General features: G+C 40.9%; 1 protein-coding gene across 4 annotated transcripts in view; it reads right to left on the bottom strand.

Annotated features, from left to right (window-relative positions):
• CFAP95 (cilia and flagella associated protein 95) overlaps positions 1-15677 on the bottom strand; it is a 150371-nt gene that overhangs the window by 79316 nt on the left and 55378 nt on the right. For all 4 annotated transcript variants that reach the window (XM_063081062.1, XM_063081061.1, XM_063081063.1 and 1 more), the window contains one exon: positions 221-329. In XM_063081062.1, the coding sequence (XP_062937132.1) occupies positions 221-329 (109 nt within the window). The remainder of the gene's footprint in view (positions 1-220; positions 330-15677) is intronic.

A 15677-nucleotide genomic window follows, 5' to 3' on the forward strand; every position in this document is an offset into this window, starting at 1 on the left:
CCTTATCTCATTTAATTCCCCCATAACCTCAGGAAGGATGTACATTTTACTGGTAAAGTTGCTGAAGCACACAGTGGCTAAGTCACCTGCTTAAATAACTAACATAGCTAATGAGGGAGTGGTGCTGAAAAAACGCTCCTCCCTTTACTTTTCCATTGACTTTTTCACTACGACACAGATTCCCAGACTTAAAAAAAAGAAATTCACAGCAATTACTTACTGGGGGTTCATCGGTTCCAAGCCGCCAGTATGTTGAATTACACAGTTTTTTTACTTGTTCGGGACCCTCTATATCATAATTTTTGGGAAAAGCTTCTCTGTCGTGGTGCCTTAAGAAAAAAATTAAGAGTCCATTAAAAGATAAAGCTTATGTATCATGTATTCCATTTAAATATTTTTAATTTATCCAATAAAAATTTACCATATTTGTGGCATTATTTCCATTATAAATTTACTGGATTTGTAACACAAAAAGTGTTGCTTTGCCTCCCACGGATTTGTCACCCCTTTTCCCCTGGGTGACGGAGATGCCAAAGATTACTCAAAGCCCATCTCTTTTGAGCAGTAAGAAGCCCCAGAAAGGGGTTAATCTCCCAGAACTTCCTCAAGTATGAGGCATTTCTTCCATTTGGGAAATTAACCATGAATTGGGGTTCTCTTCCTTCATTTATTCTCCAGACCAAGAAGTTACAGTAAGAGACATAGGTGGGGTTTTGCTAAGTACAGTTTAACAAGTTTTATAATAGAAGCTGGTAACATTCAGTAAAAACAAGTCAGATGACATTCTGTTAGGCAATCAAATGATCCACTAACAAAGGCTTAATTTAGCCGACATTCCTTTTCCCTCTAGCAACTTTTTAGTAACTTTACATATCAATTAATAACTTTTCTGTCTTTGAACCAGCAGCCTTGCTGTGTTACGATTCTTATCTTGCAACAGAGATTCAATAGCCTGGGGGAAATTTCCTGTCCTTTGCAAGGTCAATATTTGAAATTGCAAGGCTTTGGAAAACCAGACCCTGTGAGGTACATTTGCTTTATGAATCCTCTACAAAAAAGTATTTTGCATTTCTTTTCAAGTAATGGCTACCTAAAAGCAACTTAGCTCATGTGATAAGACTAAAATTGTCACAAAAACAATACTTATCGAACAGCAATTATTCAGTGACTCCAATGAACTGAATCTTATTTAATAATACAAATTAGTTACTGACAGTAAATTCTAAAATAAGGCATGTTAATATCTTAGAAAAGCAACTTGCCACTTTGGAAATTCCTTCTACCATGAATTTTAATTTCAATTTTTTTCAAAATGAGACAGCAAAGTATTTCCACTAACGTTGATTTATAATCTGTACTTCCTGCTTCTGAAGAGGGTCTAAAGGAAGCTGACAATTAAACATAAGCTAGAAGAAAAATAGTTCTTAAAAATGTAGATGGAAGAAGAAAAAATATTCCAAACATCTTGACTAAAAGGGTGATTAGGAATTAGGAATAATAAGAAAAGAGAAATTTGGGGCTAGGTAGGAAAAAAGACGTGAAGTGGCTGGCAACAGAAGTAATTGTTTCATAGAGCTTTCTTAGGTGAACTAAAAGAAGCTGAGATAAAGTGCCCTTGTTAAGGGACGTCCCAACCCCTACTGACCTTAACATATGCATTCTGCTTCTGTACAAATCACTTGCTAAAATAAATGGGGGAATAAACAGAGTAGCATGGCCAACGCCATTTTAGATGGCTCTGCCATTTTAGCCTGGAAAGTCCCTATGGGGAATCCAGGATAGGGAGGGGGCTACAGGGCTAACCACAAAATTAGTTTATGTACCGCGCTGGCTTGCTTGCATTGGCTAGATTGTGTCAGGTGTGAAAAATTCCCGCCTAGCTAAAAATAAAAGCTGCCAGAGGTTTCAACTCGGGGCTGCGCACTTCGATTGGCCTGCGTAGCCCTGGGTGCCAGAAATAAACTCTTTTCCTTTTCCTATCACCGGGTTCTCGTGGGCAAACTTCTTTTACCCATCGGACGTTGGCCATAACATTTGGGGGCTCGTCCGGGATCCCTTAAGACTCTTGAGAACTGTCCTTTTGGCCCTGGGACTTTTTGGATCTCTAGGGGGCAATTCCTGAAAAGACGTTCTTCAGCCCCAGAGAAACAAACCCATGGCAGGCGCCATCGAATTTGGTGAGTCAACTCCTTGGTTGGGAAAAGGCTAGGCTGGACGCAGCCATAGACGCCTCTTTCCCTGGATCAAGTGAGACATCGTTCTGATCCGTTGGGACCTTTTTTAGGTCGTTGGAACTTTCGTTTTGACTTTAAAATCTTTTATTATATGAGTATCGTTTGTTAGTTTCGGTCTGTGTTTAAGTCCTTTTGTTCATCTAGTTTCGTTTTGTGTCATCTGCTATAAGTGTAGCTTGGCCATTTCAGCTCCACAGGACATCGTGGGACAAGGATCCTCCAGACCAACTGTCCTCCAATGTTTTCTTATGAACTTTAACACCTTCCAAGAGACTTTGGGGCCTCCGTGGACCCTGAAGACTTTGGGGCCTCCGTGGACCCCGAAGTCTTGCAAGTCCTTTGTGAAATTGATTGGCCAGCCTTCAGTGTCGCTGGCCATCAGAGGGCTCTCTTAGCCGCCTTTAGCTCAGGCTGTCAGACGGGTCATCTTCAGAAAACCCGGACACCCTGATCAGATACCTTATATTCTCATTTGGATTGATATTCTGTCTTACCCTCCTCCTTGGTTAAAAAGATGCTTTCCAGGTTTAAAGAAAAATGCTCAGCACTGAGAGATGGCCGCCATTCTCCTGACAAAGCTGCGCCCTGATTCTGCCCCTAAGCAAGTTTTATCAACCGCTTCAGAGGGGCCGACCTGACCTGCTGCCCTCCACCTTATGCAGAGGACCCCACCCAAGTGTCTAACCCACTTATCTCTCCCCCACACCCACTCTGGGGCCTCTTATCATCTCCAGAGTCCCACCCCACCAGTTTCCTCTCCTTCCTCTGCTTCCCCTTCTTCACCTTCCTCAACTGCTTCCCCTCCTGGACTCTTCCCCTTGCGTGAGGCCACAGGGGCAAATGGCCCTTTTATGGTATATGTTCCCTTTACCACCAGTGATCTTTACAACTGGAAAAACCAGAACCCTTCCTTTTCCGCTGATCCACACGGTCTCATTTCTCTGCTTGAGTCTGTCTTTTATACTCACCAGCCCACCTGGGATGATTGCCAACAATTGTTACAGACTCTGTTCACTTCTGAGGAACGTGAACGAATCTGCCGAGAGGCCCAATGGGCTGTCCTGGGCCCCAATGGTCTCCCCATGGATGACCCTGAGCGATTGGCTGCTGTTTTCCCACCCGCCGCCCTGATTGGGACCCAAATAGTAATAGAGGTAAGGAGGCTCTCGATTGGTTTCACCAGGTCCTGTTACGAGGGGTTCGAGCTGCAGCCCGAAAACCCACAAACCTATCTAAGGTTAGTGAAGTAATCCAACAGCCCGCCCAATCTCCAAGTGCATTCTTAGAGCGCATCCTAGAGGCGTACCGGATCTATACACCCATAGACCTGGAAGCACCTGAAAATCGAAGGGCAATTAATTTGGCCTTTGTAGCTCAGTCTGCACCCGATATAAAACGGAAGTTGCAGAGATTAGAGGGATTTGAGGGCAAGGTTCTTTCAGAGTTGGTAGAAATAGCCCAAAAGGTTTTCGCAAATCGCAACCCACCTGAAGATAAGCAGCTTAAAAGACTAATTAAGGTTCTGCTGGCTATACAAGGCCAACCCAAGAAACATCAGGCCTCTAAAGGAGCAGTCAACACGGGGGCAAAAAAACACCTACCGTTGGATAAAGACCAATGTGCCTACTATAAGGAAAACCAGTATCATTTCTGGTGGACACGAGGGCTACCTACTCTGTACTGAATAAACCAGAATTGCCTAGTAATAAGCCCCCCATTGCCATTCAAGGGGCCACAGGAAAAACTAAATTTTGTTCAGGGACAGAAGGGCAACTCACCGACTTAGGCAAGAACACAGTCACTCATTCGTTCATTTTAATGCCTGACTGCCTAGTGCCTTTATTGGGCAGAGATTTAACTCCACTAAGCTTGGAGCAACCTGCCACCCTTTTGGTGACACTGCCTTTGTGCAAAGAATATAAGCTCTTGCCAGAACAATTGTAGGAGGATAAAACCTTCAACTATCCAAGAATTGCTAGCTTATTACATGAAACTTGTGCCCCAGATCTGAGCTGAATCTAATCCCCCTGGGCTAGCAAGGCACCAACCTCCAATAGTGGTCCAGCTCATGGCAACTGCCACCCCCATCAGAGTAAAACAATACTCTCTTCTATTAAAGTCATGACAAGGGATAGAACCTCACATCAATAAATTAAAACAAGAAGGGATACTAGTGCCTTGCAAGTCTAGCTGGAATACTCCCCTGTTACCAGTCCAAAAGCCAGGGCACCCGACCAGGGTTGCAAGACACTCCTCTCAAGGAGGTAGAGCTAACTCTTTTCACAGATGGCAGCAGCTACATGGTTGATGGAGTCAGGTATGCAGGTGCCGCGGTGGCTACTCCTGAATGAGTACTATGGGCAGAAGCTCTCGGGTCCCAGACCTCAGCCCAGCGGGCAGAACTTGTCGCTCTCACAAAGGCCCTTCAGCTTAGTGAAGGTAAGACTGTAAATATCTACAGTGACAGTAGATATGCCTTTGCTACTGTACATGTACATGGGGCCCTCTACAAAGAAAGAAGGTTACTCACTTCAGAAGGAAAGACAATTAAAAATGTTCCTGAAATTCTTGCACTATTAGAAGCTATTTTAGCTTCCAACCAAGGTTGCAGTTATTCATTGCAAGGCACACCAAAAGGGAACAACTGTAGAAACTCAAGGAAATAAATAACTTCACTGATAAGACTGCTAAAACAGTGGCACTCCAACCAACCAGGACATCAATCATAGCACCTTTACTACCACAACCTCATTTGCCACTAAAACCTGAGTACTCTCCAGAAGATGAGAAAAAGGCTAAACCGTCAGGATACCAAAAAAATAAATAAATAACATAACATAACATAACCACTGGGTGGTATGAATCAAAGGACAAAGCCACATTGCTACCAGAAGAAATGGGTCAACGCTTGGCTCATGAAATTCACCAAGCCACCCATTTAGGGAAAACAAAGCTATTAGAATTAATTAGACAATCATTTAATTTTAATAACGCATCAAAAATTGTTGAATCATTAACTAACCGATGCCTTGCATGTACTCAAGTAAACTCTAAACAGGTCACTCATCAATGGTCTGGAGTTCAACAAACAGGTAATACTCCAGGAGAACATTGGGAAGTTGATTTCACTGAAGTTATGCCTGGAAGGTATGGATACAAATACCTGCTTGTATTAGTAGATGCATATTCTGGATGGGTCAAGGCATTTCCTACCAAGTCTGAAACAGCCTCTATAGTAGTAAAAAAATTAATCAATGAAATTTTACCCCGGTTTGGGCTACCCACAACCCTCAGGTCAGATAATGGACCTGCCTTTACGGCACAAATATCCCAACAATTGGCCAAATGTTTGGGAATAAAATGGAAGTTACATTGCGCCTACCGCCCTCAAAGTTCAGGACAGGTTGAGCACATGAACAGAACTTTAAAAAGAAACCTTGACTAAGCTTCATTTAGAAACTGGCAAAAACTGGGTAGACCTCCTTCCCTTTGCACTATTAAGGGTACGAAATTCCCCCTTTAAACAGGGATATACACCTTATGAAATTCTTTTTGGTCGCCTCCCGCCCCTATTACCCAGGGTGCCAATAGAGGCTGACCCCCAAAAGCTGCCTGCCCCTATTTTGGGGGGACTTCAAACCCTACAACAGATTTGTTCACAAATCAGAAACAAACTAAATGCTAACGCTTCCCTTCCAAAGCAGGAGCCACCCGGACATTCCTCAACCCAGGGACTTGGTGTACATAAAGAAGTTAACTGCCTCGTCCCTCCAGCACTGCTGGACTAGACCATACCCAGTGATCCTCAGCACGCCCACAGCTGTAAAGGTTGCCGGAAAGGACGCTTGGATACATTGGACTCACGTCCAACCGGCACCGAACTCAAACCCCAGCACCGACTGCTGGAGCGTCCAGACCACCGGCCTCCCAACTAAGATAAGACTAGAGAGACTTTAACATGCTTTTTAAAATTCAACCCCTAAGATAGCAATGATTTGCTATAGCTACAACAACAGGGGGGAATGTTAAGGGACGCCCCAACCCCTACTGACCTTAACATATGCATTCTGCTTCTGTACAAAATAAATGGGGGAATAAACAGAGTAGCATGGCCAACGCCATTTTAGATGGCTCTGCCATTTTAGCCTGGAAAGTCCCTATGGGGAATCCAGGATGGGGAGGGGCTACAGGGCTAACCACAAAATTAGTTTATGTACCGCGCTGGCTTGCTTGCATTGGCTAGATTGTGTCAGGTGTGAAAAATTCCCGCCTAGCTAAAAATAAAAGCTGTGAGAGGTTTCAACTCGGGGCTGCGCACTTCGATTGGCCTGCGTAGCCCTGGCTGCCAGAAATAAACTCTTTTCCTTTTCCTATCACCCGGTTCTCGTGGGCAAATTTCTTTTACCCATTGGACGTTGGCCATAACACCCTTCAGAAGGGGCCTTGCTATTAAGGATACAGGACTAGGATTGCTTAAAGGGACACTCAAGTACCCAAGAATTCATCCATCCATTCGTTTGTTTATTCTGAAAATATTTTTAAGTACCCACTATATGCCAGGCATTTTGCTAGGTGCAGGGTTGCAATGGGGAACAAGCCTGAGGGAGTCCCTGCCTTCAGTCACTTACAGTCTGGTCAGAGAGACAGACAATGAAATAAGAAAAATCCACAATGTGGTGAGTGTGGACACAAGGCTGTGGCAGCAGAACAGCTGCCTTAGCTGGGCCCCTCACTGCATTGCTGGAACAATCCCTGCCTCCCCACCCCCAAGCAAGCAGGCAGAGCTCTGTAGCAGAACACAGCAGCAGCAGCAAGGGAGCCCAGGGTGGAGCAGCAGGCAGAGTGCCCCCCACTCACCCTCTTCCTTCCTCACATCTGAGCATTGACTTTCAAAACACTAAATGCTTTTTCATAACCTACTAGCCTTTTATGAGAGTCTGACAGGAAGCTCCCACTTAAGTCCTTGGGGCAGATATTGAACAACATCAAGAACCAGGAGTGGTAGAGTGAAAGGAGTCGTGTGTTTGAGTCATTGATCAGCCAGGTCCTAGCTGTGTGACCTTAGGCAAGTCTCTTAACCTTTCTGTGCTCCTATTTCCACGTGTGTAAAATGAGGACAGAAATAATAATACCTTTTAAGATTTTTATAAGAAATAAAATGAAAAAACTAAAGGCAGAAGGTCCTTCAAATCCTGCAGAGCATTATAAATACCTATGTACAATGGACATTGAGTTTCAAAATCTGGCATACAGCAATTACAACCTTGTTTTTCCATAATTGAACTTAATTTGTCTTCAAACCTCTCATTTTGCAGGTGACAAATCCTGAATGTTGGTCAATTCTAGATTTCTTCCAGCTCTGAGGGTCTATGTGGTGTCATGGTGCCGAGAATCCATCTTGGTTCTCTTTGCTTCTCCGTGCCTGCCTCTGGGGAGTCATCCTCATTCCCCTGTGGTCTTCCATTATGGTTCCACGCAGGTCTCTGTCCTGGTCTTGCCACACACTCTTGGGTAGACTGGTGCTATGCCACAAGGGTGCCACTCTCTAGAACCCCAGAAACCTCCTGGTGTCCCTCTCTACCCACAGTTCCTGGAAACCCAGATATTATCCCTGTGATTCATTTCGCTCACACACTGAGCCTGGGGACATGAGGGAGACCCACCCTTCAACAGTTCCACAGACATTACCTTGGAAATGTGGGGGAGAGGGTGGGAGAGACAATGATAGGTCACATCTGCTCCAGAATTTCCAAGACCTTAATTCAAATTCGGGACCCCAGACAAATCCAAACATTCTCCACTTCTCTGGCCTTGTCCTGCCTCTGTCCGAGACAGTGTGGCCTGGCTCTTCATCTATTCTTCTAAATATATAGTGCTCATCTGAGACTCAAGTTTTTAAATTCCAAATCCAAGAATTTGGCTCTTTTGTTGCCTGCAGGTCATTATTCCCCAAGGCAATAAAACCAGAGCACCTCCCCATAAGCATTCAAAGAAAGGGGAAAGTATCAGTTAATATTTCAGTGTATCATCCCCAGGGCCCACCTCTTTATTAGACACTGAAGAAGGCACAGTGCCCAGGGCCCACAACACTTTTAGGGGCCCACAAGAATATTTTAATTATTTTTAAACCAGAAAAAAAAAAAAAATATATATATATATATATACACACACACACATTATATATACACATATATATAATTCAGCTTGGATTATATCTGTCTTTATACCATTGTAATCATAAACTATCAGTTTTAACTTTTTTTTAATGGAGGAAGGGGCCCATGAAGGCAAAAGTACTTAGGTACTTAGGGTCCATGAAAGTCAGAATGTGGTCTTGATTATCCCACCGTATAGTTTAAGTTTTATTATAACTAGATTCTTACAAAAGATACAGATATGTTCCTTTCATAGCAACCCTAGGTAGCAGCCAAAAGCCCAGCATTAAAGACATGAATCCATAATGAAGGTGTTTCTTTGGAGGACTGAGCTAATGTAATCGGCATTCCCTAAAGCCTTCCGGCTGCCCACACACAGTGTGCCCACAGCCTGCTAGGCTCTGAGAGATTCATTGCCAAAGAACTGCCCCTAATTCAAGAGGTTGCCAGCCTAGCAGATAGAAATATACATTTTTAAAAAGTATAAAATGTGTAAAATATACTATATAAGATATAGTAAAATATATGATAAAAATATAAAATATATATTTACTATATATAAAAATATCATTAAAATGATTAAGGCATTATAAAGAAAAGAGGAGGCCTAATTAATTCCCTGACTTTATTATATTATGTCAGGTGAACATTGGCCCATGCCTCAGTTTCCCTGAGAATCACACACTAAGAAAATAAATGAATCAGTGGCTTGAGAGTCTCAAATGAAAAATGACATATAAATGCAAAATATTATTATGTGTAATGATATTTGTGTCTATCTACATACAATATGCTTTAGTTGGCATTTTAAAATAATTTGCCCAAACTAATTGTCTTACAGCATCTTTGCGATACAAATATGTATATAAATAACCAAGGTGTAATACTATATATATTTTATATAGCCTCATTCTTCTTGCTACCTGCATTTATTCACAGTCACCACACAGCTTGCCATTATTTGTAATTTATTGCAATGAAAAAATTTTTATGAGAAAAAAATGAGTATAGCAAAATAAAATTTAGAAAGTCTCTAGAGCAGTAACTTTCAAACTCAATAAGAAAAACGTTACAACTTAATCTAGAATATGTGTATGTATTTTCATACATAAAAGTAAAACCAAAATTGACAAAACAATATTTATTCTCATATGAATTTGGATACTTTTTATTCTCTTATATATACACATACATTTTTTAATGCTGCTATTAATTCACTAAATTGAGCTCACAGTGCATTAACAGGTCAAGACCACAATTTGAAAAATACTACTCTAGACCAGTGGTTCTCATTGACTAGGGAAAGGGGTTCAATTTGCTCCCACCACTCCCTAACCCCACAGATATTTGGCAATGTCTGGAGACAGTTTTAGTTGTTGCACTTGGGCATGATGGGTTGATGCCAGCAATGCTGCTAAACTTCCTACAATACATAGGACAGCCCCCCACAGCAAAGAAATATCCAGCCCAAAATGTCAATAGTGCTGAGGTTGAGAAAGCTCTAGAAAACAGTGTCCCAGACGCTTACCTCAATGGTTCCCAAACCTGAATGCTTCATGGAGCAGCCTAACTTTCCCCCAAAATGGGTGGGACCAATATAAAGCTGCCAACTTTTTTTTTGACAAGAACGTTCAAAATAAAATAATCATCTATCACCTTTAATAAGATCTCTAACACTAAAAATCAGTAAAAACAATCTGTCTTTCAAACTAATCAATTTAGCTATGCAAAAAACTTGCTACGTTTTTACAGTTTGTATATCACCTTGTGTTAGTAAAAAATTTGTCCTTGACCAGCACTGGTCTAGCCTATAGACTGGCTTCTGCAGGCATTAATTCACCTAGACATGAATTTGGTAGGAGCTGGTCAACAATCAGCTCAAGGCTAAAGACACATGAATGTAGGTATTCCATGCTGCTGACTAAAGGAAGAGCTGTATCTTTGAGGCCAGGCATGCAGCTACAGGCTGACATTCTTTTTTTTTCTTTTTCTTTTTTTTTAATGTTTATGGCAGCTTTATTCATAATTGCCCTAAACTGGAAATACCTGAATATCCTTCAGTGGGTGAATGGATAAAGAAACTGCTACATCTATACAATGGAATACTATTCAGCAATAAAAGAAGAAACTGTTGACACATGCAACAACATGGATGAATTTCCAATGCATTACGTTAAGTGAAAGAAAGGGACATTACTCTCTGGTTATTCCCCCATGCTTTGCCTTCTCCCAGCATGTTAAATAATGAAATTTGTTATGGCTTGCTTCCTACTGCAAAAAAAAAAAAAAAAAAAATTAAAGAAGCCAGATTCAAAAGGCTGTATACAGTGTGGTTCTGAAAATGGGAGGCTATTGGGACAGAAGACAAACCAGTGGCTTCTGGTGGCTGGAGGGGAGGAGGGGTTCACGACAAAAGGGAACAAAGGAATTTTGGGTGGTAATGGAAATGTTCTATATCTTGATTATGGCAGTGGCCATACAATTGTATGTTTTTGTCAAAACCCATAGAACTATACACTAAAAAGAGTGAATTTTATTGTATATAAATTATACCTCAATGAACTTCACTTTTAAAAAAATCTTAAAGGAGCACACACGGGGTCCTAGGCAGGAGCCGATGGCAGCACAACCTCCCCCTCCCCAACTGCCTAGAAGCAGGCAAGGAGCATGCTGAAAACACCACTTCTACAAGGTTGGCTCACCACAGCCACCATCACAGCCATAGCTGCCACAAAAGCAGCTCATTGCCACAGCAGTAGCCACAGCCACTGTGCAGGAGGTCTGCCAGACACTCAACTGCATTGACACAATGAGAGTCACCAGTGGAGACCAGAAAAAGAAGAGGAAGTCTCTCTCCTCAAAGCCCACTCCAGAGTAATAGAAGAAGCAACTGCTCTACCTGATGACCAGACATTGATGTAGAGATACTAGAAATACAAAAATCCAAGAAAATATGACACCGCCAAAAGAATACAGTAATTCTCAAATACCAGACCCTATAGAGCAAGAAATCCCTAGATGACTGAAAAGGAATTCTGAGCAATAATCTTAAGGAAACACTGAGATATGAGAAGACTCAACTAGACAATATAATAAAATGAGAAAAAAAAAATCCAGGATATGAAGAAGGAAATCTGCAAAGAGATTAATACCTTAAAAAAGAAGGTAGCAGAACCCATGTAACTGAAATATTCACTCAATGAAATAAAAAACAAAATGAAGAGCTTAAGCAGCAGGCTGGAAAAAGCAGAAGAAAGAATTTCTGATCTCAAAGATAGTCTTTTCAAAATAACCCAGGTGGACAAAAAAAAAGGAAAAAAGAATTTTTAAAAATGAAGAAAATCTAAGAGAGCTAGCAGACAACCTTAGTACACAAACATTCAAATCATGGGTGTTCCACAAGTGGAGGAGAAAGGAAAAGGCATGGAAAACCTACTCAATGAAATAATAACAGAAAACTTCCCAGATATCAGGAGAGACATGGACCTCCAAATCCAGAAGACTCAAAGATCCCCACACAGATACAACCCCAAAAGATCCTCTCCGAGACACATTAGAGTCAAACTGGCGCAGCTCAAAGACAAATAGAGAATCTCAAACAAAGCAAGAGAGAAGGGTGAAGTCACTTATAAGGGAGCCTCTATCAGACTAACAGCAGACTTCTCAACAGAAACTCTACAGTTGTGTACCTTTGAAGCCAAATCTAAGCTGAGTGAGACCAAGCCTCAGGATCCAGCAACCAATCATCAGGAAATGCAGGGGATGGCAGAACATGTTAAATGACACTACTGGGAAGGAGCCAGCAAATCCAGACCTTGGGAAACTTTATGGGGTAAAGGGGAAAAAATTAGATGAAGGGGGAAACTATAGATTAAAAGAAACTTAACAGACAGATGACATACCAACCAAAGAAACCAGCAGAACTTGTTTGGATCCTGATGTAAACAAATCAATTGTAAGAAGGGTGGGGGGGAGAGAATTGGAGAAATTTAAACATGTCTAATGTTTGATTCTATTAAGGAATTATTGATATTAAAAATGTGATTATATACTGTAGTTATATCTTTTATAAAAGAGTTCTTATCTTTTAGAGACACATACTGAAATATATGCAGATGAATGCTATGATACAGGGATTTACTCAAAATAATCAAGGAGGAAGGCAGAAAGTGGGTGGGGGGTACAAATAAGATAAGATCGGCTATGATTTATTGTATATGTATTAAATTTTTCATAACAAAAAGTTTAAAAAAATAATTAACAAACTATCTCTTATTAAGATTTGTTTCAAATATCTTGGGTTTTCTATTATGCAATTTTAAGTCATTCACAAATCTCAAAAAAATAAAAATAAATTAAAATTTTTAAAATCTTATCAGTAATTACAATTTTCAAAAGTGGAGCTACTTGGCAGCCCCCCACTTTTATTTACGTATTTATGTATTTTTTATATTTTATGGGAGGAAAGCTTACAGGCTTCTTGCCAGCAGGGCCATAATTTCCTTGAGAAACAGACTTGCTTCTGCTGAGGACCTTGCTCTATCAAACCAAGAGCTAAATGCCACAACTGTTTCTTCATATGAGAAATCCTTATGTGAGACACCCTAATCACAAGTAGATGAATCTTGTTTTAACTACCCTTCTGTGAAAAAAAATAGTATGACTATGAATAGAATGAGAAATAGGGAGAGGACTGATGGGACAGAAGCTGAGCTGCAAACTGTACAAAAATGAGCTTGGAACCATGACCCTGTTGTCAAAGATGTCCCCTGGAATAATTTAAAGAGGGTTAAGGTCAATAAAGTCCAGCAGGGTAGAGGATGGCACAAGCAGGGCCCATTCTGGACAAATGCCCAACATACCCAGTTAGTATACAACTTTCAGCCACCAGTCCTTCACTCACCTGAGCCCTCTAAATCCCAGTCTTCCTATTGTAGTGTAGTCTCAAGTCTTGTCAAGGGGACTTGCTGAATCTGTTTCTGCAGCTCTTTGGGAGCTTGGAGCTTTCACCATAAGAGCTGGGTGATTCTACATCAAATCAGATCTGTAACCCCCTTGCCCCTCAATTGAGTTGCAGAACTGAACAAACTCAAGTCCAGAGCTGCAGGTCAGGCAAGGACCTGCAGCTCCCCCAGGTGGCCCCAGACCAGAGGAACCTTTGTGCCAGTCAATGGAGGACAGGGTGGGAGGGTGGAGGCAGGCCATAGGATTCTCCTCACAGGAAAGGTGACCAGGTAACACTCTAGGGTTTCTGTTGTCCCATGTTTAAGTGGGGGAAGCAAGTGGAGTTTGCAAAGAAACCAGTATCTTCATCACTGCCCCACCCTTCCCATTGTTTTATAACTGTTTGTTAATGTATCTGCCTTTTCATTAGACTGAGAGCTTCTTAGACGCAGAGGTTATTTTGTATTCATCCTTGTAATCTCAGTGCCTGACATAGTCTGACACATTGTAAATGCTCATTAAATCTTAAATGATTGATTGATTGACTGAATGAATATTCTTACATTTTGTTACTGTCATCTTAATGTAAAAGCTGAAAGCAAAGGCTTTCAAAGGTGTCCATAAAAATAAAGAGTATCCTAGTTCAGTCTGCAAAAGTGCACATAAAGAGGGAGTGATTATGCATATAGAGATGCTAGTCTTTTGCAACACTAACTTGTCTCCAGAGGAATTATAAATCTACTTGCTGAATGGGGAAAACTCTCAACATACATATGCATAACACTGATTGCAAAGGAGTTTGAATCTGAGCAATATCTGACACGAGAACAATGACAATCTGAGCCAAATTCTAGCTTACTTGACAAGAGACACATTTTCTTTGCAGATTTCAAAGATGTTAAAAATGTTTAGTTAAGATTCCAGATGGCAGAATATATTAATTTTAAATTTTAGAATTATTAATGTAGTTCACAACTACGCTGTCAGCAATTGTATTTTATGATTTGAATGTAACCCAAGTGAGAAGAGAAAGATACCTTTTCTATTAAGTTTTATAATCATCTGCTCTCTAGGACTTTAAAAGACAATTACCCTTGAGAGTCAGCTATATTCCCTAATACATTAGAAGCATAAAACCAATAGAATCTAAGACTGTAGGCCGACCCCGTGGCGCACTTGGGAGAGTGCGGCGCTGGGAGTGCAGCAGTGCTCCCACCGCGGGTTCGAATCCCATATAAGGATGGGCCGGTGCAGTGACGTGTGGCCGGTCACAAAAAAAATAAAATAAATAAAATAAAATAAAATAAACCCCAGCTCTTAAAAAAAAAAAAAAAAAAAAAAAAAAAAAGAATCTAAGACTGTAAAAAGACACTTGACGATGCTCTTTAAAGATTTCATGGGCAAATGATTTACATGCCAAAGTAGTGTTATTTAGTGGCATATACATCAAACTGACAAATGAGGACTTTTAGATGTATTTGCAGAGTCATAAAGACAACCTTATGTTCTTGGGAGAAATCGTGACATTTCAGACTTATGAAGACGGACTTTGTTTTTCAACATGTCTCATGCTGTATGTGATTTGTGCATCTATAACTTCAAAACCACAGAATTTGATGCCTAAACTGCACTCAGAAGAAAGCCATTTGGTGGAGATAAATAAGTGAAGTCATTTTCTTTTCTCAGCATATATTGAGAGGCATGTAATAAGACCCATCATTATTATAAATTTTCTTCATAGAAAATCTTCAAAACAGAAGGTCAAATGGAGAATATTGGGAGCAAACAAAAGCAATAAAGCAGTCAGAGGCTTTGTCTATCTTAATAGTTTAAATATTAAATGAATGTTGCCAGTCTGATTAACCACCAAACACATAAATGAAAACAGCTGATGGGACAAGTATTAACTAGGGTGACCCTATATATGATTATCCCACCTGGGAAAATTTTGGAGGGAAATGCAGTGCTAAGTACACCAGGAGGAGTGGTGAAAACCAGGACTGTCCTGGTCAAACCAGGATGAGAACATTCTGTCACCCTAAGTTTAGACAACTGGATCTCAATTATCTTTAAATCCTAGGGTATTTCTTAGGGTATCTTTGATCCTCCCCTCCAGAAACAGCTTATATTGGCTGGCTAAAGCCATTCTGGGTGGTGGAAGAGTATGACAAAAGAGAGAGTTTTTAAAGTGTGTTATACATTAGCATTTATTGTATTCCAAAGAACACCTTGACAGTTTACCTGGCATAGAGGGGCATGGAGATCAGTTTGCCCCTCTCCAAAACAAAAAGCAAACACCAGATTACTTGTGTAAGCTTTTAGCCCTGTAGTCCTAATATTACCC

Source organism: Cynocephalus volans, chromosome 16 (genome assembly GCF_027409185.1).
Source record: "Cynocephalus volans isolate mCynVol1 chromosome 16, mCynVol1.pri, whole genome shotgun sequence".
Classification (NCBI taxonomy): domain Eukaryota; kingdom Metazoa; phylum Chordata; class Mammalia; order Dermoptera; family Cynocephalidae; genus Cynocephalus; species Cynocephalus volans.